Here is a 27,869-nt window from a genome sequence, read left to right on the forward strand (position 1 = left end):
TTTCTACTTGTTCATATTTATATATTCACATTGCAATACATAAGAAAAAATAAAATATTCTATTTACAAACAACAGAAGATTTACATTTCACAATTAGTGGACATTTTGAAAATAGTTGCAGAGCATTCCCTGATTGAAGACTTCTATAACCAATACAATCTGAGAAAAATAAACTATCAAATCTATGTGTTGCATTCACAGATGAAAAATCACATAATATATAAAGCTCACGGGAATTTAAGCCCAAATCTTGCTGTCTCAATATAACACTTCCTCTACATAAATAGACTCTTTATATTAATAAAAATCTCTATACATATAAAACTAACTAAATTTCAAAACAAAATAAATAATACATATTTACATAAGTACTTCAAGCTGTTTACTATAGTTTTGTCAGTGCTATTCCTCTTTTCTGTTTGGTTGAGTAACAATCTTCAAAACGAAGTCCTTAACTACGGTGAACGATTTAGATGACCTGGTAAAAAAATGAAAATTAAATTATAATTTAAGGTCTGTTACAGTACAATAGAGGAGTGACCCAAATAATACATGGGCTCAGAAATTTACCTTATGAAGCCAGGCTTAGGCACCTTAACTTGTACTCTCTGTAAAGACATAGTGCCAGGTGATCTAACAGAGGTCTTCAAATGGGTCAAGGGCTTCAACAAGGGTGATTTAGGCAAGGTCATCATATGAGGACAGCAGGGTAGGACCAGTAGTAAAGGATTTGGACTGGACAAATTTATATTTAAGAACTAGTATACCAACAGAGTAAACATATGGAAGAGACTTATTAACCATGTAGTGAGCACTGAAACTATTTAAGAGAAAGATAACTGGTTGTGAATGATAGGTGGTAATGGAAATGGAACTGCAAAGTGTAGGCCTTATGGTTTCTTGCAGTCTCCATTCTCATGTTCCTCTCCTACTATCTCTATTTCTCTTACATCCTCTGTCCAGCAAGTGAGTTTATAAGTCACAACTCACCATCCAACTCCCATGCTGTGGGAAGTGAGAAACCCCTGTAGAGCAAAGCCCCATCTTTATATATATACTGATGTTGGGTCGCTTCCTCACCTGGGCAAGGTTGCTGAGAACCAACATGACATAGACATAGCCCACAGTGGGTCCTAGGAACAGAACTGACAACCACCTGTGTGGCCCAATAAAGGCATACTACAGGAAATTTCCTTCCATTTCAAAAAGTTCTCCATAAAGAGGCACCATCTTAACCCTCCTCCTTAATAAGTGAGAAAGTCAAAAGGTATAATACAGTAAATTTCCTTCTATTTCAAAAAGTCCTACATAAAGAGGTACACTCTTAGCCTCCATAATAAATGAGAAAGTCTATTTCTATGTACCAAAGGCTTCTTACCCCTTTTATGGAGGGCTACCCAAGTCCACCCATTTGTTTCCCTCCCACCTTAGCTCCTTGTGGATGAAAGTCCATCCTATTTCCCTCTTACTGCCTGCTCCTCTCTTTAGGTTCATCATACAAGAAGTCAAGGCCCTGGTGAACTCCAACAATTAGCCTAAAAAGAAGGGTCATTAAAAAGGGAGAAAAAGCCTTTTGGTATACGTATGTAGTAAACAAGAAGATACTTCACTGGCTAACTGGTTTGCATATATCCAAATGTGTTGCTTCCACTTCATAAAAATGGCCAACTCCAATATCTGCAATAACAAAAAGGATCAATAAGGAAACCTTCTTTAAGGAATACACGAATAGCAACCATCAATGCCTCTACAATGAATGATAAGTTGGAAGAAGTCGTAGACATGATGACTGACAGAAACATTGAAATAATGGGAATATGTGAAACCAGACTTCTTGGAGAGGGAACAAAAGTAATTCACAACAACTACCAGCTAATTTTCAAAGGAATGGATAATGAAAGAAAATATGGGGTGGCTTTTATTCTAACACCAACTATTGCAGAAAAAGTAGAGAACATTTTTTATATTAATGAAAGAATTCTAGCAATAACAATAAAAGTGGATGCAGAAAGAATAACTTTTGTGCAGGTATATGCACCTCACCAGGGAAGGCCTCAAGAAGAAAAAGTAGAATACTATACAAAACTACAAAGTACCCTGGATTCATGTGGAAATACTATCAAAGTTGTCATGGGAGACATGAATGCACATGTAGGAAGACAGAGGAATAATATAGAAAACGTCATCGGTGCACATGGTGTTGGAGAAAGAAATGATGAAGGAGAAAGACTGATAGATTTCTGCATAGGTAATAGCATGTCTGTGATGAATACCTTTTACCAGCATAGAGAAAGTCATAAATGGAGCTGGTATCGGTGGAATAACGTAACTGGTGAATATACTGAAAAATCACTGATTGACTTTATGTTAACAACTAACAAGAAACTTTTCAAAGATGTCAAGAGCATACCATCGGTTTCCTTTGACTCGGATCATCGTTTAGTTCTTGCGAAACTAAACATTAGGAAGCCAAAGCCAATGAAAAAACTTGTCAGAGAAAGAATTAAATTAGAGAATCTAAAAGAACCAGAAAAGGCAAGATTATATAAGGAAAAGATTTCAGAAGTTTATCTGAGCGAGCCGGAAGAAACCAGAGACATTGAAGAAGAATGGATAGGCATGAAGGATAAAATTACAAAAATAGCAAAAGAGGTCCTGGAGACCAAGAAAATAAGTGGTGGGAGAAAAAAGAAAACTATATGGTGGACGGATGAAGTCCGGGATGTTGTTAAAAAGAAGAGTCAGTCTTTTAGAAGATGGATGAGAAGACGGACCCCAGAAAATAGATTGGAATACGAAACAGCAAGAAACGTAGCAGAGACAGTAAAAGCAAGAGCCAAGAGAGATTCTTGGAAGAAATTGGGAAAAGAGCTTGAAGAGGATCTGCTGGGAACTAGGAAGCTCATATATAGTTTGGCGAAGAGTTATAAAAGGGGCGAAGAAACAGTAGTAAATACAATTAAGAATAAAGACGGAGTGTTATTAACAGATGAGAACGAAGTAGATGAAAGGTGGAGAGAATATTTCTCAGAATTATTGAATCCTCAGGAATTGGACGATGACCGTGAAAACACCAGCCTGAGACTAAACTACTACCACGAAATAACTATCGAAGAAACTAGAGTTGCCATCAGTAAAATGAAAAATGGAAAAAGTCCTGGATGCGATGGCATACCTGTAGAGCTGCTAAAAGGAAATGAAAACACAGTCACGTGGCTAACGAGAATTTTCAATGTAGCTTGGTGTGAAGGTAGAGTACCAGAGGATTGGGGGAAAGCCATTATATGTAAAGTACCAAAGAAAGGCGACAAGTCAGAATGCAAAAATTGGAGAGGAATATCCTTATTATCACATGTGGAGAAGATATATGAAAGAATACTTGAAAGAAGGTTAAGAGCTACAGTATAAGAAAAATTAGAGGAGGGACAGTATGGATTTAGACCTGAGAGAGGTACAACAGATGCAATTTTCTCCTTGAAAATGCTGATGGAGAAGAGATGGGAATGGGATCAACCAGTGTGTATAGCTTTTGTTGACTTAGAAAAAGCCTTTGACAGGCTACCAAGGAAGATGATTTGTGATACATTGGAAGACCCTATATATGGTGTAGATAGATTACTTGTTAGATCAATCAAAAGTCTATATAGTAAATGTACCAGCGCTGTAAGAACACAAACTCGCGAGGATAACTGGTTTGATGTAAATTCTGGAGTAAGACAAGGTGGGGTTATATCCCCATTGCTTTTTGTACTTTTTATGGACAAATGTATGAAAAATTTGAGATCTGGAGAGGAAGTTATTACATTGGCATACGCAGATGATATTGCACTGGTTGCAAACAACCCCATTGAACTTCAAAATACATTAACTGCTTGGAACAGTGCATTGAAAAGAGTGAAAATGAAAATAAACACAAATAAAACAGAAGTAATGATGGTCGCAAGGCAAAAAGAAGAGATAGAAATATGGTTGGGAGGCGAAAAACTGAAATTAGTTGAAGAATTTAAATACCTAGGAGTAAAGATAGATGAAAGGTGTCATATGGAAAAAGAAATATTAAATAGAATACAGTGCCATACAAATAATTTAAGAACGCTATATCCATTGATGCGAGAAAAACTTATACCCAAGCAGGTTAAGTTAACAATTTACAAAAATATTTTAAGACCAGTTCTAACATATGGGTCAGAAACATGGACATTGACAGAAAGGCTGAAAAGTAAGATACAAGCAGCAGAGATGAGAGTACTGCGAATAATAAAAGGTGTAACAAGGTGTGACAGAATAAGAAATGAAAAAATAAGAAGAGAGCTGGAAATAGAGCCAATATTAGAATATGTAGAGAAAAGCCAATTAAGATGGTTTGGCCACGTCATGAGGATGAATGAGCATCAGTACCCATTAAAATACTACCAGTGGCAGCCACAAGGAAAGCGTCCAACAGGAAGACCCAGGAAGAGATGGAGAGACGGTATCAGACAAGCCATAGAGTCAAGAGGAAGAACTATGGAAGAGGTGGAGAGTGTGCAGCTGTATGCTGATAGGGACTTGTGGAGGGACTTCGTGAGGCATCATCGCTGACAGGGCATCGCCCTACCTGGTGTGTGGTGAGTGAGAAAGGAAACTGCTTATATTTATGTAATGTTTACCACAACCTACCAATCTAAAACAACACAAACCATCCACAAAGCAACATATTCACACCCAGATAACTAATCAAAGAAAGACCATCAAACTTGATATTACAACAACCCCCAGGTTAAACTTCCACATGAGTTAAATACTTCTGTGCACATTGGGTTGCCTGATGTACGATGATGCATCACAATAGGCACATTATAAGATATAAAGTTACTACTGTTACACCCATTCTCTTTCACCCTGAATAAATATAATCAAAGAAAATGTGATCAAGCCTGTTCACAGAACACGGGGGTCATTCAGTTACAACTACAAAATAATCAGGATGCCGATGCCGGGGATTAACAATAATAAAAACTATCACATCTGCTACACTAAAGTTAGCAACCTTTGGAAGAAACTGTGCTAGATTCCTTGCTTTGTAAAACCCTGTGTGCCAACAGTACTTCTGGGTGCACAAATTAATGTAAATTCATATGCACTTTTATTCCAGTGGGGGATGCCTGTAAATGTTAAATCCTAAACAATATGGTTTTAGTTTGATCTCTTTTCTTATCTTGTTTACTTAAAGTCCATACATACACATACCAAGATCTTTTCCTCCCTTACAAGGGAGGTAGCCAAATTCAAAGGCATAAATCCACTCCCACTCATTTCATCTCCACATACTCCACTCCCACTCACCACTTTTTTTTTTTTTCTCCCTCCCTCCCTCCTGGATGACAGGTCATCCTTGAATCTTGCCCACTACCCTGGGTCAAAAACCATGCAGCAAGACACAGCACATCTACAGCAAGGTCACTTCAATTAATCAGTGACCCCCCTCTCTGTCCCATCATGCAGAAAAAGAGAAGATGGGGAGAAATCCCTTTGGGCTATGTCAAAATATCATTCACACATACTCACTCAACCCCCATCCCCACCCACTCCCCATCATGCATCACGGCATCATCCATACATAACCACTCTCCATTCACCCCTATCTTCTGCCAACTCCCTGCTTCAACAGACATTCCCCTCTTCCCCAAAGCCCCTTTTACCCCATCCATCCATATCATCCTAGGTCACCCCCTCATGTTCACTCCCTCCACTTCTGCCTTCCACACCTCTTTTACTAGTCTTCCTTCACTCATTCTTACCATGTGTCCAAAAGCATCCCAATACTCTTTCATCAACCCTATCTCCCAACTCCTTTTCCACACCCGTTCTCCTCCTCACCTCGTTTCTCACTCTATCCAACCTACTAACCCCTACCATACTTCTCAGGCACCTCATCTCAAATACATTCAAACTCCTCCTCTCTTCCTCTCTTATGTTCCATGCTTTTATTACTTTCAAAATTTATATGAAGTAGTGATGTTATTTTTTGATGCTGTAACAAGGTTACAGTATCAAAATTTATATGAAGTAGTGATGTTATTTTTTTCATACTGTAACAAGGTTACAGTATCAAAATTTATTTGAAGTAGTGATCTTTTTTTATACTGTTACAAGGTTACAGTATCAAGATTTATATGAAGTAGTGATGTTATTTTTTGATGCTGTAACAAGGTTACAGTATCAAGATTTATATGAAGTAGTGATGTCATTTTTTCATACTGTAACAAGGTTTCAAAACCAATTGACATACCAGGGTAACCTGTCCTAAGCCAGAGGGTAACCTGTCCTAAGCCAGAGGTTGCCAACTCCTGCAATAAAGAGTACACTACCTGCGGACTCGGGAGGAACGAAGACAAACTCCAGTCCCGTTTTGTGGTGGATGGATGGCTTCGACTCGTTCAGACTCAGCACTTCCCAACCTCTGTTCTTCACAGACTTGATAAATTTTTCGTTTAGTTCTTTCAGCGACTTTGATCCTGGAGTCAAAAATGAAAATTACATTTCATGTGAACTCTTGTTCAGAACTGCAAAGTAAGTTCTATATATGTCTCCCTCTTCTTATGTTTATAAGTAAACTTGTGATTGTCTTTCTATCTGAGTTCTTACATCACAGGCCCAGACATAAATGGTATCTACACTGCATTGTAGCTAATTACTACACATACTGAAACCAACAAACAATATATCTAAAATTCTGAATAAAATGTAACAAGAAATGAATAATTTTTAAGTTGAAAAAAACTTGTGGAAATAGATGAATCTAAAATCAAGTTTAACCAATGAAGACAGAGATGAAACCCCAAGAGCATTAAAATTAAACCTGTTTATCTTCCCAAGTTTGTAGACAGGAAGAAGTACAATAAATAAAGACTACATTATTTGTAATATAAACCCGTCCCTCCTTTTAACAGACAGAAGGGGGGCAACACTGATCCAATAGATATAAAAAATCAAACATCTTTACTGTATTCTAATATCAGACTTAGCAAAGATTGTGAAGATGATATCTTGATATACCCATGTTTCTTAATCCAACACCTGCCAACTGCCACTTGTGAGGACATTTGGGCTCAGGACACAAACCCAATTGGTGGTGTTTTATGTCCCGGGCCAATTCCCGAGGCGGGTTTAAGTCCTGGGCCCAAATGTCCACACAAGTGGTGGTTGGCAAGTGTAAAAGACCTAGTTGTATGTAATGGTCATATTATGGCAGGACTTAGTTTGAGCCATTAAATCAAAAGTTGAGTGTATACGAAATCATACATGCACTGCAAGCATCCATGGCTTAGGATATGTTTTGCTCAGTGTGATTATTAGCCTACCACAGCCAATGGCAGATGCCGTGTATCATACCTGGCATCATATTTAGGTAAACACATTTGTTGGTTCAGTTCATATTATCAGCCTCAAATTTTGCAGCTCAAAGCAAAACAACCTTATTCAAAAACATTAGTGCTCCAAACAATTGTCTGCTGATCATTACTGAACCATGAGCAATCAATGTTGAGCGATAATCTCTCGGAGCAAAACATACCTTTAATATATGTTCACATGCATACATAGTGTCCGTACATGCCTAGTGCACACATATGCTCACTAAAAACAAACGGAAGCTATTTACTATAGGAACCTACCTCCTACATTGTCATATCCGAGACAAGTCATGAAAGGAACAACAAATATTTACTCTATGTACGTAAAAAGATTGACAAAATACAGAGGTGAGGAGGCAAATGAAACATTAAGTCTAGAGTGCAGAGTTTTACTCAGTACCAGACATTCCGACCTCTTGGGTTTTTTCAGTGGACTGATGACAGAAGAAAACGTCAAAACCTGACAATAACTTTCATTCATTGCAATTGCCCCTCTTGTCGTAAAATGTTAATCTTAGCAGACCTTGTCTTGGTCCTTTCATCCTGATGTCAAGCAAGATTGTCAGGTCATGACAGGAGAGTCTATCCCAGTGAACGGAAGTTCCTGACAGGTTTCCCATCTTCTATCATCAGTCTACTGAAGAAGGCTCAAGAGGTCAAAACTGAATAAAACTCCATACTCATCCTTTACATCTCATTTGTCACCTCACATCCATACTTAGAATCTATGATTATAAATACAACAGTAATTTGAGGGAACAAACCATCTCATTAAATTATTTTGCTACAATTTCAATATTTAAATGACAAAGTGTTCTCCATTTATTGTTGTATGTTAGCTTTCATAAGTGATTTTTTTTTTATTGTTGGACTTTCATTGCATTCTTATACAGTGAGTCTTCCTTATACGGTAATTCTTTATCCGGTAAATTCAGTTACAGTATTTGGTAATAACTACCCTCGATTCTATTTACAGTAAGAAAAATTCACAGATATGGTATCCACTCGTGTTTTGAAGAGGAAAGAGCAGGGAGAAGGTACGTCTGCCTTATCCTATTATTACATGTTATAATGGGTTTGGTATACAGCAATTTCAATTTGCGGTAAGGTTTTCAGGAACGCATATGTACCATATAACGAGGACTTACTGTATCTGAACAAGCAGTTGTGCATTGCATGCATTTAGGAAAATCTATGATAACTGAGGAACAATGCCTTGATATTTCAAAAGCTTTTACATTTTGTCCTGAATTATCAAATCAGCATGGACATGCATTTATCTATGTGATGATGATAATCCGGTTTAACACCACAAATTCCCCGTCAGGAGGCTTGGATGGTGCCCCTTACTTTGTAGTATGGAATTTAATGAACTATGTTCTTAGTTCAACTCACCATTGGCAGGGTTCAAACAGCCACCATCTAAACCTTTATCACAAGTAACCCACTCCCCCAGCAAGCATCCATCTACGAACAACTTAAAATGGCTTTCATCATATGTGTGATTGAGGTAAACCAGGTTCGGTTTCTAGGCCCAGCTATGGAAGAGCTGTGTCTTACTGCACTGTTTCTGACCTAGGCAGTGTGGGAGGAACAAGGCAACCCTTCATTCCCATGAAGTTGAAATGTGGTGAATTGTTGTTGTCACTATCATCGCTACCTAAAATGTCTGACCGAGCAGTCCCGTCTCCCTAAGGAATGCTAGTATAGCTGCAATGGGGTTTTCCCACAAATCCCTCATGGAGTGTGTATTGTGTTGTTGGCATGCATGATTGTGTACAAAGCAATCTTGCATAATGTGTTGTATAGTACTGGGGTGAAGTGTTACATCCTTGCTCATTATCTACGATGCTGTCATCCAACCTCTTCTGGTAATTTAGAAGGGCTGGATGGTCCACACCACAATCTGGCCAAGTGGACTCTGTCCTCTTGGGGGAAGAGTGGATTCAGGTGGATGGTTGAAATTATTTTACTTTCTTATTTTTTACATATTCGTTTATTTATTCTATTTTCTGATGAAGGAGAGTGCTTTAACTCAGCCACTCTCCTGATGAGAATGAAAGGACCTTCTGTACATTTACAGAGCTGAGCGCATTCCTAGGTGGGTTCTGCTTTAGTTTGGCTGCAGTTAGCACTCCCAAACTATTACAGCAACATAGGTGTTGGTATAGTATGTAGCCTACCTTTTGGATGTACATACATACATACATATACCAAGGCTTTTTCCCCCTTCCAAGGGAGGTAGCCAAAAAGGGAAAGGCATAAAAATACTCCCACCCATTTCATCCCTAAATACACTCCACACCCCTCCCACCCTCCCTCTCATCTGAGCACCTCCTGGATGACGGGTCATCCCTGCACCCTGCCCACCGCCCTGGGTCAGAAGCAGTGTCGCAAGACACAGTACATCATCCTTTTGGATGTGGTCTACGAAATTTTTCTTTGGTATAGTATGTGGCCTACTGGAGTTTTATTTTGGTATGAACCTGTCTCTTAAGCTTTAATAGTTTGGGAGCGCTAACTACAACCAAACTACAGTGGAACACATCGAGGAACACACTAAGGAACACGCCCAGCTCTATACATTTATGAAAATTAATATAGCTTGTGATCTTAGAATGGTAGGATGCACAGTTACATTCAATTTCAGAGCCCAGAGGAATAAACTAGTTTTGAAAAAGAAAATAAGCCTTGCAAAGGTTAAGGATTACAAGTGTGAATTTCAGAAGTTGAGACTAGATTTGGAGCTCTAAGAAATTATGTGTATATTAAATGTAGAAAAAAATTATGGCTGAAAACATTATGCAATATATTCACCTTGCAGGGATTTTCTTCTTATCTGCTCTAAAATTTCTATGTGGATGTGGAGATGGAGGGGGGGGGGGGGTCACCATATAATGAAGCAGTGGGGATAAACTGGACCAGGCCCTGCTGCTGAGACAGTGTGCTTTAATGCATTGCCTTCAACCTGAGGAGTGTGACGGGGCACAGGGATGACCCTCCGTCCACAAGAAGCCAAGATATTTACTTCATCTCTCAACATCATTACCTGATTGAACTTCTCGAACTTCAGCAGTTGGTTGAAACAGTAAAGCCAGGTGCTTGCTGATGCGAGCCAGAGGCGAACCAAAGTGAGGAACGCTGTAGAATATGAGCGCTCTTGTCTTGGAGTCCAAGGACGATAAGGGACGGCCTGTAAAATCAAATGGCTCTTCGCTAACCGAATGCTCTCGATTTTGATTCTGACATTTGGGACATTTGCTCTCGCTCTCCGTTTCTCGCGTTCCCTCACTACGTGATGCATCGTTTGTGTCCAACGTCAAGACGGTCTTAACGAGAAGACCTCCCAGAGAATGTGTGATCCATATGATGGGGCGTTCTCCGACACCTGCCAACTCCAGCGTTTTCTTCAGCCATTTACTTCTCGCTTCTAAAGTGCTTCTGTTTAAAAATAAATAAAATAAAAAATAAATGTACATACGTGTACAGGAAATGCGTGTACAAGACGCTCACTGGCCAAGCACTTAAGGGCGTCATTACTTGCGGTTAAGGTTGGGAGGATGGCGGTTTGAACCCTGCCACCAGCAAAGTTGAACCTCGGGCATGGTTCATTGAATTCCCCGCTACAAAGTCCTTAGTAAGGGGCACCGTCCTAGCCTCCTGATAGGGGGGAGTTTGTGATGTTAAACCATATCATCATCATCATGTAAATGTACCAAAAGACCCTTTCTCCCTTAAAAGGGGGGTGACTAGCTCAGCTAAGAACAAAAAAATGAAGGAGACTGCAAGAGACCATAAGGCCTACACTAGGCAGTTCTGACCCTTCACCCAATAGGTGAGGAGGGCACAACAGGAGGTCCTGAGATGGAATGGGTGGGAGTGGATTTATTCCTTTTGACTTTGGATACCTCCTTTGTAAGAGGGAAAAAGCCTTTGTTATGTGTATGTATAATCAATTTTCTATTCAAATATCAAAGTTGACTATATTAAGTATCGTCTTGTCATTTCAAGGATGACCGATTCAGCTTAACATCATAAACTCTCCCTTCAGGAGGATATGACAGTGCCCCTTACAAAGGACTGTAGTGTGGAATATATTGAACCATGCCCTTGGTCCAACTTGCTGGCAGCAGGGTTCAAACTACCATCATCTTCATCTCGGCCACAAGTAGAGATGCCCTAACCCAAATATATATATATATATATATATATATATATATATATATATATATATATATATATATATATATATATATATATAGATATATATATATATATATATACATACATATAAAAACAGAATGAAACCCAAGAAAAACTGTCAACACGTACCCAGCAGCTTCCTCTGAGCACTCACAGCCCCAGCTCCACCATCGGGAACGGTAATCAACAGCAATAAGACGAGCAGGCACGGGGAGAGTTGGTAGGAGCCAATCCAGAGGCCAACACCACGTATAGGAGTCGTCCATGCCTGCAATTTATACATACATACATATATCAAAAGCACTTTTCCCCTTTATAAGGGAGGTAGCCAAAAAACAAAGGCATAAAAACCACTCCCACCCATTCCATCCCTAACATACTCCACTCCCCTCCACCCTCTTCCCTCCCTCTTGTCTCTGCAATTTATAATAAGTTGATCAACCTCTTCCACACTATGACGCTAACGCAGGCATCTTGAGGCATGAGTGGGTACATGAGGATGCCTGCGTCAGTGTCTTGATTTTATTTATTTTGTAGTTGTAACTGAGTGACCCCCATGTTCTGTAAACTGGCTTGATCATATTTTCTGTGATTATTGGTATTTAGAGGGAAAGAGATCAAGTTAGCCAGCTGCGACCTTACAACCACTCCTCATTTAACGACCTACTCGGTTAACGACAACGCGGAGTAACGACGGGCTTTATGACAGACCAATATTCGTTTAACGTAAATCTCCCGAAGTTATGACGTCGTGTACGATAAGTTGGCTGAGGCAAATTTGTATGATGTTATAAATGAACTTGTACGGTGGATATTAGCTGTGAGGTAAAGTGTTCTGAAGCTTAGGTCTACATTACCATCCTGCAAGCTGCAAAAACTACCTGAGGTACAGTATATACCGGTATTGGTAAAATTTTAGTTTCGACCATGGGCGCAATATAGCAATAGAAAATTAATTATTAATTTTGTAAATTATAATGTATCAACGTAATATGCAATTTTGTGAGCGGAAATAAAAAAACTAAGAAGGTGCTAAAACAGATTTCGTAAGTAACGAAGTAGTGTCGGATGAATGGTACGCCATGTTTGTTATGATAAATGTCGACGTCGAAGAAAAGAAAGGATGATAAATTCGTCTAACCTAAACTAAACTAACCTAACCTGTGTTTAATAAATCATTACCAGCACATTAAATGTCATCCGGCTCGTCCTCGTTGTCGTCGTTGTGAGAGACGTTGGCGGGCTTTTCAACCACTCTCTCAGCTTGCGGGGTATACAAAGTTCTTGCAGCTTGAAGGAATGCATGTATCTCCGCTCCATAACATTCCTTCAAGAAAATGTACCTGGCGAGGTACTATCGGAAGTACCGAGGCCGTCAATTGACAGACAAGATGGCGTCCCGATCCTATGCTACCGACTTCGTTCATTAGCATATTTGCTTGTAGCAAGGTATTTTTTATTTTCATTTCCGCCCACAAAATTGCATATTACGTTGATACATTTTAATTTACAAAATTAATCATTAATTTTCTATTGCTATATTGCGCCCATGGTCGAAACTAAAAAAATACCCCGGTATTTAATATGGCATGTCAGCATACGCGGATTTGGTCATACACCAAGACAAAAAGCGAGAGAGAGAGTACATTAAATGTTGGTTCAACAAAGATGCAGTGAGGCAAAAGACAGAAGGGACAAAGCTTGGAAAAAGTGGAGAAAAGACAAAAAACAAAGCAAATGGCAAATTTATGTTAACTATAGAAATGAGTATGTTAATGTGAGAAGAGAGGAGAAAAAGGAACCATGAGAAGGATATTATAGACAAATGCAAAGAGCAACCCAAACTATTCTATCGGTATGTGAATGGTAAACTTAAAAACAAACAGGAATTGGTGAAACTATGCCAAGGAAACATAGAAATACACAGAAGATTTAGAGATGGCCGAAGTCATGAACAATCACTTTAAATCTGTTTTCACCAGAGAGAAAATACCGAATTGTGACATAGACAAAAACAAGAAATCTCCCCTCATGAATGAGTTTACAGCATCACTAAAGGAAATATCAGAACATTTATCAAGGCTGGATGTCAGAAAATCACATGGCCCGGACGAATTTTGGCAATGGTGCTTGTTAGTGATACTGGCCTATAGTTGGTGGGTTCTTCTTTGTTTCCTCCTTTGTGTATTGGTACAATGTTAGCGTTTTTCCAGTCCTCGGGTATCTTTCCTTCTTTGAGTGAGCTGTTTATTAAGATGTGTATTTTGTCTGTTAGTTCTTCTTTGCACTCCTTTAGAATCCAATTTGCAATACCGTCGTATTGCAAATTGGATTCTAAAGGAGTGCAAAGAAGAACTAACAGACAAAATACACATCTTAATAAACAGCTCACTCAAAGAAGGAAAGATACCCGAGGACTGGAAAAACGCTAACATTGTACCAATACACAAAGGAGGAAACAAAGAAGAACCCACCAACTATAGGCCAGTATCACTAACAAGCACCATTGCCAAAATTTGTGAGAAAATAATCAAGAATAGATGGGTTAAAAACATCTGGAAGACAATGACATATTAAACCCAAGACAATTCGGATTCAGACAAGGAAGATCATGCTCCACAAACTTAATATGCTTTTACTCAAGACTAATAGACATAGTGCAAGAAAGAAAATGGATGGGCTGATTGTGCATTCCTAGACTTGCAAAAAGCCTTTGACAAAGAGTACCACACAGAAAACTACTAAAAAAACTGGAACACATAGGAGGAATACAGGGAAAACCTACTAAAATGGATAGAGGACTTTCTGACTGGTAGAAAGATGAGAGTAGTGCTCAGAGAAAAATATTCAGACTGGAAAGAGGTGATCAGTGGAGTACCGCAAGGATCTGTGCTGGCACCAATAATGTTTGCTATCTATATGAATGACATGGATGAGGACATGAACTGCTACATGAGCTTCTTTGCCGATGACGCCAAACTGCTAAGGAAAATAGAAACTGATGAGGACTGTGAAGCACTGCAAGAAGACCTAAATAGGGTATGGAACTGGAGTCAGAAATGGGAAGTGGACTTTAATACTAAGAAGTGTAGCATAATGGAGTTTGGAAAAAAGCAAAAAACAGAATATCAGGAAAATATACAATTGGAACCAAAGAAGTAAAGAAAGTAGGATCCGAAAAAGAATTGGGAGTAATTATCACGAACGACTTGTCCTATGATATACAGATTAACAAAATTGTCGGGGAGACTTACAACTTGCTAAGATCAATAAAAGTGGCGTTTACATACTTGGACGAAGACATGATGAAAAAAATATTGGTTACATTGATAAGGCCTAGATTAGAGTATGCAGCGACATTGTGGTCCCCCAGTACCAAAAAGAATATAAAGAAAATAGAAAGAATCCAAAGAGCAGCTACAAAAATGGCACCTGCACTTGCAAACCTATCATACGAAGAGAGATTGGCTTAACTGGAGTTACCGACACTGGAGCAAAGAAGAGAGAGAGGTGACCTATTGACCATCTACAGAATCATGAAAGGCACAGAGGTACTCGATAGTGAGAACTTACTTAACTGGGACAAAAGAAACACAAGAGGACATGGAAAGAAAATAAAAAAACATAGCTATAGAAGAGAACTGAAGAAAAACAGTTTTCCTCATAGAGTTTTGGACACTTGGAACAAACTGGACAATGAAATAGTATGCGCAAAAACCATTCATGAGTTTAAAAACAAACTAGACACTGCAAGATACAAAGGCGGGACAACACGAGCATAGCTCCCCTTCCCGCAAAATACAACTAGGTAAATACAACTAGGTAAATACACGGTAATTTCAGGAACCTAACCACCGCGTTATTTGAGGGTTTTCTGTACTATCAAAACAGTAAATAAAGCTTTAATGTACTGTATAAAAGATGGAAAATACACGAAAATAAAGATACATGTATTGCTGGCATTGTACATACAGTACATGTACGTATATGTATACACTTTCACTTAACGACCAATTCGGTTAACGACGGCGACACTGGTCCCAATTGTCGTCGTTAAACGAGGAGTGGTTGTATATCTTATATTGTGATGCATTATCGAATCATCGTACATCAGGCATCCAATGCTGCATGCAAGAACTTGACTTGCACTTAAGAAGTTACTCGTAAGATATTGAAAATGTAAATAAAAAAGAAAGAATAGGTGGGTTTGACAAATGTCTGACAGGGATGATCCGTCATCCATGAGGAGCTAAGATGAGAGGAAGAAAGTGTGGTGGATGGGTGTGGAATGGGTGGGGGTGGCTATGTGCCTTTGTCTTGGCTACCCTCCTTGTAAGGGGGAAGATATCCTCGGTATATAGACAGATACAGATATCAAGATATTGTGACAAGGTTGGAAAAGCAGATGAAGAAGACACAGGTATGGATTGGAGTTTTATTTCTGGGTGGTTTCACATAAAGGCTTCTTCACAAGGGGGCTTAATGCATGACTAGTCAGGGATAAAACTCAGACTTAGATCTGTGTCTTCTTCACCCACCTTCCCCATCAACAGAGGATGCAGAAGAAAAAGTTGGAGAAGTAGGGAAAGAAGAAGGAGAAGAAGGGGAAGAAGCAGAAGAAGGAGGGGAAGAAAGAGAAGAAGAAGAAGAAGAAGAAGGAGGAGGGGGAAGAAGTAGAAAGAGGAGAAGGAGGGGAAGAAATAGAAGAAGGAGAAGAAAAAGGAGAAAAGAAAATGGAGAAGAAAAAGAAGAAGGCAAAGAAGGAGTAGAAGCAGAGGAAGAAGAAGAAGAAGAAAGTGTAATAAGCCACCATACACTAATGCACCACTGATTACATCTGACTGCCTAGACTTCTTACGCAATTTGTTCTGGTTGATGTCACAAATGTTTCCGGATGAACTAATTCTGATCGCCCTCACCTTGCAAATCCTCTTCGCCACCAAACAATTTCTTCCGATAGCTTTGTGCAATTGGCTGCTTGTGCTTCTCAGAGTCGTGCTGTCTCCACGTCCATCCGGCGCCCCCCATTACACCATGCACTAGCACGATGTCTACAGCATAATCCTATCAGAAAAAATAAAATAAATAAAATAAAATAAGTGAATAGAAAAAATAAAATAAAATAAATAAATAAAAAATGATAAAAATAAAATAAAACAAGATAGTATGACTAAAGGTTTGACCAGACGTGTGCCTTCTACACCTGTTCGTGCACAACAAAATGATGATCCGTGTGTGTGTTCTACAGGATGTTGAATGCCACGACCATCAACCCGTGGATCATGCTGGACAGATCATAACTCTCCATGATTTAACACTTCACCCCGTACTATACAACACATTACGGAAGACTGCATTGCACACAATCACGCATGCCAACAATACAATATACACTCCATAGGGGATTTGTGTGAAAACCCCTGTTCCAGCCATGGCATTCCTCAGGGCAATGGGACTGCTCAGCCACATAGCCTAGGGAACAATGACAAGTCATGAATCACACACTGAGAATTTTGAGAACAATAACACCACGTTGATCCTGCACAGTTACCTGCATTTTCTGGCAACGTTTGTCCTAAAGCCACGGAGTCAATGGACCCTGAACCGTCCCAACCTGTCCAGAGCCCTCGAAGTTCTGGTGTGCACTGTCTGCAACCTCCCAGCATCAAGCGGCAACGGCAAAACCTGTCAAAGTGACAGCACGAACCAGTGAACCTATGAGGCAGTGTGCACTATGCCCCAGGACAGAAAACAGGAAGTCTCGGCAGAGGTGCCACAGCTGTCAACATCCCGTCTGCCTATGCCATGTATGTGTCCCTGTTTTCCTAACTGTAGTATACAGGACAAGAGCACCACTCACTGGATCTCATCTCCTACTTTCCAATTTATAATACATACACATACCCTGGGCTTTTTCCCCCTTACAAGGGAGGTAGCCAAAGTCAAATTTATCATACATACATATACCCTGGGCTTTTTCCCCCTTACAAGGGAGGTAGCCAAAGTCAAATTTATCATACATACATATACCCTGGGCTTTTTCCCCCTTACAAGGGAGGTAGCCAAAGTCAATTTACCATACATACATATACCCTGGGCTTTTCCCCCTTACAAGGGAGGTAGCCAAAGTCAAATTTATCATACATACATATACCCCGGGCTTTTTCCCCCTTACAAGGGAGGTAGCCAAAGTCAAAGGCACAAATCCAGTCCCACACATTCCATCTCCACATACTCCACTCCCATTCACCATCCCTCCCTCCCTCTTATCTTGGCTCTCCTGGATGACGGGTCATCCCTGCACCTCACCCACTGCCCTGGGTCAAAAGCAATGCAGCAAGGACACAGACATATATGCTTTGTACTTTATGTATATATTTTTGGAATTAGTCAATTTTGAGTGCAAGTATGTTTGATTTTCTGAAATGGACTATGTCAAATCCCACATAGGTGTTGCTTTGGAGCAAACATAATGAAGTGTTCCAGGTTCATTCCTATTCACAATACAAAAAGGAACATAATGGCAGTATTCTTCTCCCCAACCATTAAAGAAGAAAAAGTACATACATACATACATATACCAAGGCTTTTTCCCCCTTACAAGGGAGGTAGCCAAAAAGAAAAAGGGATAATAACCATTCCCACCCATTCCATCCCTAAATACACTCCACTCCCCTCCACCCAAGAAGAAAAAGTAAAAGAAGAAAAACAAGAAAATGAAATAAAAAGAGAGAAAAAACAATGGAGAAGGAAAATTACTTGGTGTACGTCTGGGGGATTACATGGGTATACTCCCTCCACATAAATTTCTTTCTTGCTCTCCGAGTCCTTTTCCGTTAAGTTTTTTATGTTATGAAGAGCTCTCCAAGCTGGGAGGAAAGATGCTGGCTGAGGATCTTCCGAAAGAATCTGCAGGATTTCCATCCATCCTGTTAAAAATAAAGTTGAAAATGAGAGGAAACTTAATCCAAACATGTGAGTGGGATCTGGAAAGAGAGAGAGAGAGAGAGAGAGAGAGAGAGAGAGAGAGAGAGAGAGAGAGAGAGAGAGAGAGAGAGAGAGAGAGAGAAGGAGAGGGGGAAGGAGAGAGAGAGAGAGAGAGAGAGAGAGAGAGAGAGAGAGAGAGAGAGAGAGAGAGAGAGAGAGAGAGAGAGAAAAGGTTACAAGGGAGCCAAGCAACCAAGTGGGGTTCTATGTGTTAAAGCTTTTGCACTTCCTAGCTTCAAATAGTGCAATCTGGTGCAAACTGTATTGGATATCAATCTAGGAAGGCACAAGATTACTGTGAGTAACAATTATGATTTTATACATGTCATTAATCTTTTTACATACATATGCCCAAGGGCTTTTCCCCCTTACAAGGGAGGTAGCCAAAGTCAAAAAGCATAATTTCATCCCTAACTTTTTTACAGCTGGGTGTAAAAAAAAAAAAATATATATATATATATATATATATATATATTATATATATATATATATATATATATATTATATATATATATATATATATATACATATACATATACATATACATATATATATACATATACATATATATACATATATATATATACATATACATATATATATACATATATAATATATATATATATATATATATATATATATATATATGTAAATATATCAATATATATATATATATATATATATGCATATATATGTATATATATATATATATATATATATATATGTATATATATATTTATATATGTATATATGTATATATACATATATATATACATATATATGATTATATATATATGTATATATATATATATATACATATATATATATATATATATATATATATATATATATATATATATATATATATATATATATATATATATATTCATAAACTGCCAAACTGCAAGAAAGTATTCTTCAATATGTGTAATTTCATGGAAACAGAAATTTCACATGCCTGATAGTCATGGCGTTTACTATTCTGCCTATCTTGTAAGGGGGAAGAAACCTATTGGTTAATACATTGGTGTCTGCAGGAATTTTTGTAGGGAGAGGGAGGCAAAATTAAAGATATTATACAAATACAGTTAATGATATTGGGTTATATCTAGATACTTCAAATTGGCTGCATAAGCATATGTATACATTATCTACATGTATTACCCAGGGCAATGGGCAAGATGCAGGGATGACCCGTCATTCAGGAAGAGCCAAGAAGAGAGGGAGGAAAGGAGGAGAGAGGGAGGAGGGAGGGGTGAATGGGAGTAGATTGGGTTGGGATGGAATGGGTAGGAGTGGAATTATGCCTTTTGACTTTGGCCACCTCCTTTATTAGGGGGAAAAAAGCCCTTGGTATATGTATGTGTGTTTTACATTTTTTCTTTCAACAATCATATATTGATATACTTTAACTTGATAATATAATTAAATTATATGTGATGACTGACAAAGTTTCAAATACACCCTGAATTTCTAGGGGGGGGGGCAACTTGAGCATAGCATGACAAATTTACTTATCTATTTATTCATCATTTTTATTATATATATATATATATATATATATATATATATATATATATATATACACACACACACACACACCAAGGGTTTTTTCCCCTTTACAAAGGAGGTAGCCATAGTCAAAAGGCATAACTCCACTCCCACCCACTCCACTCCCATTCACCACCCTTCCCTCCCACTCTTTAATTATACTTTTTTTTTTTTGTGTGAAATTCTGAATTCTCACCTGTTTCCTGGATGATACTGTGACTGTCAGGGATAGCAGAGAGGTTGCAAACTATTCTTGCTACCGAAACTTTCAAGTCTTCGTGGTTGCGATAGATCTCCTTCAATGTGAGGAGTAAGCTTGGCTCTACAAGAGCTTAAAAACAAATAAATTAACCTATGAAATACTGTCAACTGCAGCTTAATTGAGAGAGAGAGAGAGAGAGAGAGAGAGAGAGAGAGAGAGAGAGAGAGAGAGAGAGAGAGAGAGAGAGAGAGAGAGATACTCCTTAAGAATCCCCTCCTTTAATCTATGCAATTTTTCAGTTGCACAATGCCTATCTGTCCCTATATATTGCATAAATTATGAACTACCTGTATCAGCATAATCAATGTTTTTCAAGTTGTCAATATCAGGATGACTTTTGATAAAAAATAAAAAAATAAATAATAATAATAATAATAATAAATGATAAAAAATAAATAGAAATAAATCAATCCAACCCACACATGCATGCTACTTCCTCGCCACTGATGCAGAGCAATGCTGTTATTACAGAAGACAATGATTTCGAAAACCGTGGAGGTTTAGGAGGTCTCGGGGAGCGGAGCATCGGCCAGAAATCCGTGTTGTCAATCCAGTCACAGGCATCTTCATATGGATATTGTTTCGGAAGAGTAGAAATGTTCTTCAGCCCGTGGCAAGAAAGATAGTTATAACAGTTCTCCTCTGCAACCTAGAAAAGTGCAAATTTACAAGAAACTATTTTACATATGTACAAACATAAACCCAACATTTGTTGCTCCTTTCTTTACACTACAATTAGGTAAATACAATTAGGCAAATATGCAACCACACACACCAGACACACACACACACCACACAATACCCCAAACACACACACATAGACAGTAAGGAGTGGTGGAGGTGGGAAGTGGTGATGGGAGAGGGGGGGGGGGGCTCACGTAGAACTTTGCCCCTGGGTGGCACTTTGGCATGTAAGGGCTCTGACTACTGTACTTTTACTTGTCAGCTGTAATGTCATCACTATCAACTGTATCTCCTCATTCACAAATGTTCTTGCCATATCTACTTTTCACAATGCCCCCTAGCATATTTCCTTCTGATTCAGTTTAATGTTGCAAACTTCCCCTATCAGGAGGCTAGGACACTGCCTCTTAGAGAGGACTTTGTAGCATAGAATTGAATGAACCATGCCCTTGGTTCAACTCGGTAGTGGCAGTTTTTAACTGCTGTCACCTCATCCTCCACCTGCTTACTCCTGCATATAAAACAACACATACTACAAATCTTTTACATCCAACTTGTACTCTATAACATTTTCAAATCTACAAGGGTTAAGATAGCTACTATATCTTTTATATACTTCAAACTATGTCCGTTTAGGCTATTAATTTTTCTATGTTTCTAACCAATTTGTTCCATTTCAATCCTTACTAGAAGAAACAGCTAGAACAAGAGTGGGCAAAGTTTTCAGTGCAAGAGCCACAATCAGATATTCACAATTTCAAGAGGCTGTATAATATATTAAGTAAAAGAAAAATAAATAAATAAAATAATATAAAATAAAATAAAAATAAATAGCCAAAATTTAATAATAATGATAATAGATGAATAACCTAATATATTAAAGTTGAGACTTCAAATGAAACAAATTTATTTGAAAAACAAAGTACAGTCATCCCTCGTTATTCGCGGGGGATATGTTCTCAAAACCCCCGCAAATGGCTAAAACCACGAATACTATTTTTGAGAAAACAACTGAAAATCTACAGAATATCACCGCCAAAACTCGCACTCTCTTGCTTCATTCTAGCCACACTTCTCTACTAACAGTTGAAACATGGTTTAAATGTCTTCCACTTATAATAAATTCACTTCTCACATATCAGCGGTTAACAAGTATAATTTAATAACACTTAATAAACTAAGAATAATAAAATATAACCAGAGACTGTTAACAGAAACGGTCTGGAGCATGACCGGGTCATTCCTCAATGGTCAATGGTGGTCGAGCGTATTCCCTTTTGTCATAAAGACTCAAATTATCAGAAGGATTACAAGTAAAAAGATTGCAAGTAAAAAGATGGAATAAGAATACATACTGTACTACCCAAGCGTTGTTGTTATGAGAAATACGAAACTGGGAATAAACGGCAAACAAAAATAATTATTGTTCCAACAGTATTATTATTTTTATTATTATTATTACTCTGTGAGATTAACAAAGAATGTGGGTGTGCAGGGAGAGAGAGCTATCGAGATGTTAACCCGCACAGTGTCACAGCAAATCTACACCCACACAGTGTCGGTGGTGAGTCATTGAGTGAGTCAAACGGCTTGGTTCCACTATCGGCCCCCAGATGGCAGACTCAATATATGTGTAATAAAACCTCTGGTGAATTTAGTATTTTTATTCTAAAGTATCATACACACACAATAGTCAGCAGTGATGCCTGGCCCGGCACATGCAGTAGACAGTCTTTTTTTTTTTTTTTAAATCCGCGAATAGTCAAAACCGCGGATAAAAACCCATGAATAATGAGGGATGACTGTAAGTTAAAAATCATATTAATCAATATGTTATATGACTTGATCTTGGCAGGTCACATGAAAACATTTGGTGCACCCTAGTGTTAGAACAATTAAAGACTTAACCTCTTCAAACACAGATTCGGTAGTTTTCAAAGGTCCCATGACGGCTTTAAGAGAAATTCTTTTCTCATTTTCAGAAACATCTGAGCATATTGTAACTAGATTAAGAATGTCGTTTATCCCAAAGAAATATATCATGTCCATTCAAGTATATCTTGTATGCTATACAGCTTCATACAAACTCTATAAATGGAATAAAATTCTTAAACTTACCTTCAAATAATGGCTGGAGATGGACGAGACAGTCATTTTACTCAAAACTTTCATTATTCGACTGTGTAGGTCAAGCATCACTCTGATCTTCTGTAAGAACAATTCTATATGTACTAATGCAAAGATGAAAATGAGCACCTCATTCTACAATACCCTTCACTAACAATCCCAAAACAACAACAAAATTGACCACCCCCTTATAAGGAAGAATAGTCCTTTTAGTATGCATGTAATCAATCAATCAATTGTTGCCTTTAACTTCACTATATGGAAATCTAACAGCCCTAAGATGTCTGATAGTGGTCCTCAGCTCCTTCTGCAGATCTGTCTGGGAAGATAATGTTGTATCAGTGTATTTTACATAGTTGTATCTTACGGGAAGGGGAGCTACACTCGTGGTGTCCTGTCTCTGTACCTCACCATGTCTAATTTGCTCTTAAATTCATGTATTGTGGGGCTGTTTCTGTTTCACCAGCTGAAAATGGTGGTAAAGAAGAGAGCAGTAACCATTTGTCAGTTTGCCATGTGCGAAAAAGTGCAAGAAATACAGTTTAAGTTAATGAGAAATTTGGGGCCACCCCATTCAGGTACCTGTCATTGATCCCAATATGCATCTATGTACATCACTATAGCTATCTATATACCATGGGCTTCTTCCCCCTTATAAGGGAGGTAGCCAAGTCAAAGCCATAAACCCACTCCTATCCACCACCCTTGTTCCCCTCTCATCTTGGCTCCTCCTGGATGAAAGGTCATCCCTGTCTCCTGCCTACTGCCCTGGGTCAGAAGCAATGCAGCAAGACACAGCGCCACAGCAAGGCAGCTTCTCTTATACAGTGAACCCCGCCTTTCCATCCCCTCGTGCAGAAATTCGAGAAGACTGAGAGAAAACCTTTTGGGCTTTGAAGAGTGCCATACCTCGTTCATTTCCGGATGATGCCTCTTGAGGGAGTCTTCTGCCCCTTTCCATGTGAATATGTATCTTCTCGGTACTTGTACTGCATCCAAAGGGTGGAGAGCTGTTTCTGAATACAGTGAAAACTATTTCTTACTTTCTGTAATACAGACATCAAAATTAAAATACCAAAGAATATTTCATACTTCACATTTCAACATCACATTGGAACAACAATAGTATGTATATCCAGAAGACATATTGTGAACATTGCAAACCAATAATAAGTTTGATCATTCTACATGACAATTAGTTCAGGTCAGATAGATGACTGAATTTTTACCATATATGTAGGTATCTATCTATATACCAAGGGCTTTTTCCCCCTTACCAGGGAGGTAGCCAAGTCATAAGGAAAGTACCCACTCCAATCCACCACCCTTTCTTCCCTCTCATCTTAGCTCCTCATGAATGTATTTTTTTTTTAAGTTGTTAGTTTTTTTGTTAATAGCTACATATTATGACGATTCATAACATGTAGCTAGTAACTAAAAAACTAACAACTTTTCAAACAATCCAAATAAATATAAATAGATCTCCTGAGGAATGAGGGTTCAAATGTCAAGAATTCCTGTTCAATAATGTGTCTTTTTAGACAATATTGGTGACGTTTCACAATAATTTTCTTTCGTACAAAATACTTATTGGCAAACCCACCTAATTCATGGTTCCCTCCAACAGTTTCTCTCTCCTTTCGGAAGCGATTGCCAACAACAGCACCTCTGGGTTTAAAATAATCTTTATAAGATATACAGTCATTAGGCTAAAGCGGGCCCTACACAATTGATGTTATTGTGCAATATCCCATATTGTACAATATTACTGATGGTGTGTGGATGGTACTGAAGAGGCACACGTGTTTGGCCTGTACATTTGATGTCTTCAATATATTGTGTCATTCTTCAATTCATCCCTACACCATCAAAAACATTGTACAATATGGATTATTGCACAATAACATTGATTGTGTAGAGTCCCCTTAAAAAAAAAGGTCCAAAGAACCAATGATGAGTACCTGCACGTAAGATGGAGAGCAAAGCTGCCCATTTTCCAATCATCCCAACCCCTTTGCCTCCGTTAGGAGGTGCAGCCCTGAGGGGCTGGCACTCCATCTCCAAACTGAATCTACGATCTCTCTCTCTTTCTCTGAACTTTAACTATATTTCTTACATCTTTTCACAATTTGAGCCAAGGTATGATAAAAAAAAAAAAAAAAAGAGAGAATAGGAGACAGGACCCAATGAGTGTTGCTCATTTCCAGTATACTACATTAGGTAAATACAGAGAGATGACAGTTGGTGACTACCCTCCTCCACCTACTGCTTCCTGCCAGTGATGCAAAAACAGTTCACACCAATACAACAGACAGCAGTTCAAAGTTTCTTTCTAGAGAGTGTATTTTTTACCTAATTGTAGTATACATGAAAAGGGCAACGCTTGTTGGATTCCGTCCCCTATTCTCTAATTTTCTAACATACCTAGACTCAAATTCATGTACAGTTCCAACTTAATCTATATCCTTGATTTTCAATTATCATGTTTAGATTTTGAACTAACGTATTGTTTGAGCTTGTGCTATATTGTAACAAGGTCACGCCTTCAAGAAATCGTTTTCTATAGATATACGTGCACCACAATTAATTTCCTGTATTAATAATTGTCACTCCAGGATCACCATTTGTTGTGGTATGTTACCACACAATAGTGAAGGAGCTCATTCCTGAGAGAGGGAATTAAGGAACAAGTCCTAAGAGAATTGGAGTTTTCTTAATTCTTTCCTTCACTACTATGTGGTAACATACCACAATAATATCACCTTCTAAGCTATTCCACATATTTATGCATCTATTTGGAAAACTGTATTTCTTCACATCGCCCTCGAGGACTGGTGTCAGCCACTGTGGGGTTCAGGTTCTCCTTTTTAAATGGCAGGACGCAGGGATGACCCTTCATCCACGAGGAGCTAAAATAAGAGGGAGGCAAGGGTGGTGGATGGGAATGGAATGGGTGTGTGCCTTTGACTTAGCTACCTTCCTTATAACAAGGAAGAAGCCCTTTATAGATACATAGAAACCTATCTTTTCGTTTACTGGCTTCTTTCCCCTTACAAGGGAGGTAGCTAAGTCAAAAGACAAGTACCTACTCCCACCTATTTCATTCCCACCCGTTCCACTCCCATCCACCATCCTTTCCTCCCTTTCATCTTAGCTCCTCATGGATGATGGGTCATCCCTGCATCCCACCCACTGCCCTAGGTCAGAAGTAATGGAGCATGACACAGTACATCCACAGCAAGGCTGCTTTATTTAATTGGCAACCCCTCAAGCAGGAAAAGAAAAGAAGGGCAAAAATCCCTTTAGGTTGCATCAAAATATTCTGGCATCTGTCTAGCTGGACTGTCACTCACAGGTTGTTGTTGCTGTTGTTCCCTAGACTGTCTGTCCAAGCAGTCCCATCTCCCCAAGGAATGCCACTTACAGGTACTCATTATTGGTTTCAGAAAAAAAGAAAACAAGAAAATGTTAAGCTGTTTATTGTCAAAAAATGATCTAATCACTCAAATCTACTACTATGCAAATCAAACAAATGCAAAAACAATAAATGTCACTGGATATTTAAATTGACATTACTCTAGATACATACATAAATATGGGGGAGAAAATTAAATTTAAAAATAACACAACTAAAGCCAAGTTTAGCAATATAATCAATGTTTTTTTGTTTAATGTCACAAATTCCCCCTCACAGGAGGCTATGATGGTGCCTATTTTTGGATTTTTTTTATAAAGTATGCCTTTACTATGAACTTGTTTGTTAAGCATGATTCAAACTGCCTCCTTTCTTGAACTTTGCCGCAAGTAGCAATGTTCTAACCTTTTCATCCAATGAATACTCACCTAAACTCACCATCCCATTCCAACAAAGTGATGAAAAACCCATAGTGAGGCAAGCCCTCTCAGTTATGACAAGCTGCTGGATTTTTAATACTGATCTGATGTTTGGGTCACTGGGTTACTGCACAGCCCATCTCATTTAAATATCAATCAAAATTACTTCACGTTTATATATACATGTTCATACATGATACTCACAGGATTAATGCTGTAGCTGTACCAAACTTGGAAAAGGCAATGACTGGGGTTGAGCCAAATGCCCACTTCGACAATGATCTCGAAAACTGGTGGTATTTTCGATATGTCAGCATTTTCTCCTTGAATGTTGTCATTCTGAAAAAGGATATAATTTTCAAAATATATGCCAATTGAAGATTCAATACAATTTTGTATGGTTCGGCAAAGTGACTACGTCATCACCACTACACACTACATCAGTACAGTAATTTCATACTTTGAATCAAAATACTTGCCAATTAGAATGACGAGTTATCAGTTAATATTTCGAAATCAATGTTCACTCCCACCTCCATGTGTGAAGGTGAAACGACTTCAATTTGTCGCAACAAGGCAATGCAGTAATCCTTGTGCACTCCTGCAATGACACCAGTAGCAATTGCATAACTGCTGTTTGTAAACAAATGCACAGATCCAAACGACAGGTGATTACAATTCCGTGGATATGATAACGTAAGAATACTGTCAAAGAACAATAAAGACTGTTGTAAGGTAGAAGAATTATAGCACATCAGTATTGTATGGTGATAGTATTAATTTCAGTTCTTTGTATTTGCAGATATTGGTGCATTCATTGAATGGA

The 27,869-nt window shown here is 38.4% G+C and overlaps 1 protein-coding gene across 1 annotated transcript; it reads right to left on the reverse strand.

Moving 5' to 3' along the window:
* LOC143041129 (protein SERAC1-like) lies at window positions 1-27,677 on the reverse strand. Its single transcript, XM_076212880.1, has 14 exons — window positions 27,577-27,677; window positions 27,248-27,382; window positions 24,813-24,877; window positions 24,119-24,225; window positions 23,201-23,290; window positions 20,819-21,047; window positions 20,333-20,467; window positions 18,358-18,527; window positions 16,518-16,662; window positions 11,728-11,866; window positions 10,445-10,836; window positions 6,352-6,498; window positions 1,612-1,678; window positions 1-479 (listed from the first exon to the last, which is right to left on the reverse strand). The coding sequence occupies exons 1-14, from the start codon at window positions 27,669-27,671 to the stop codon at window positions 404-406; spliced, it is 1,992 nt and encodes a 663-aa protein (XP_076068995.1). The 5' UTR covers window positions 27,672-27,677; the 3' UTR covers window positions 1-403.
* Between the last annotated feature and the right edge of the window lie 192 nt (window positions 27,678-27,869).

Source organism: Oratosquilla oratoria, chromosome 30 (assembly GCF_046742065.1).
Source record: "Oratosquilla oratoria isolate Oo_2021 chromosome 30, ASM4674206v1, whole genome shotgun sequence".
In the NCBI taxonomy this organism is placed as follows: domain Eukaryota; kingdom Metazoa; phylum Arthropoda; class Malacostraca; order Stomatopoda; family Squillidae; genus Oratosquilla; species Oratosquilla oratoria.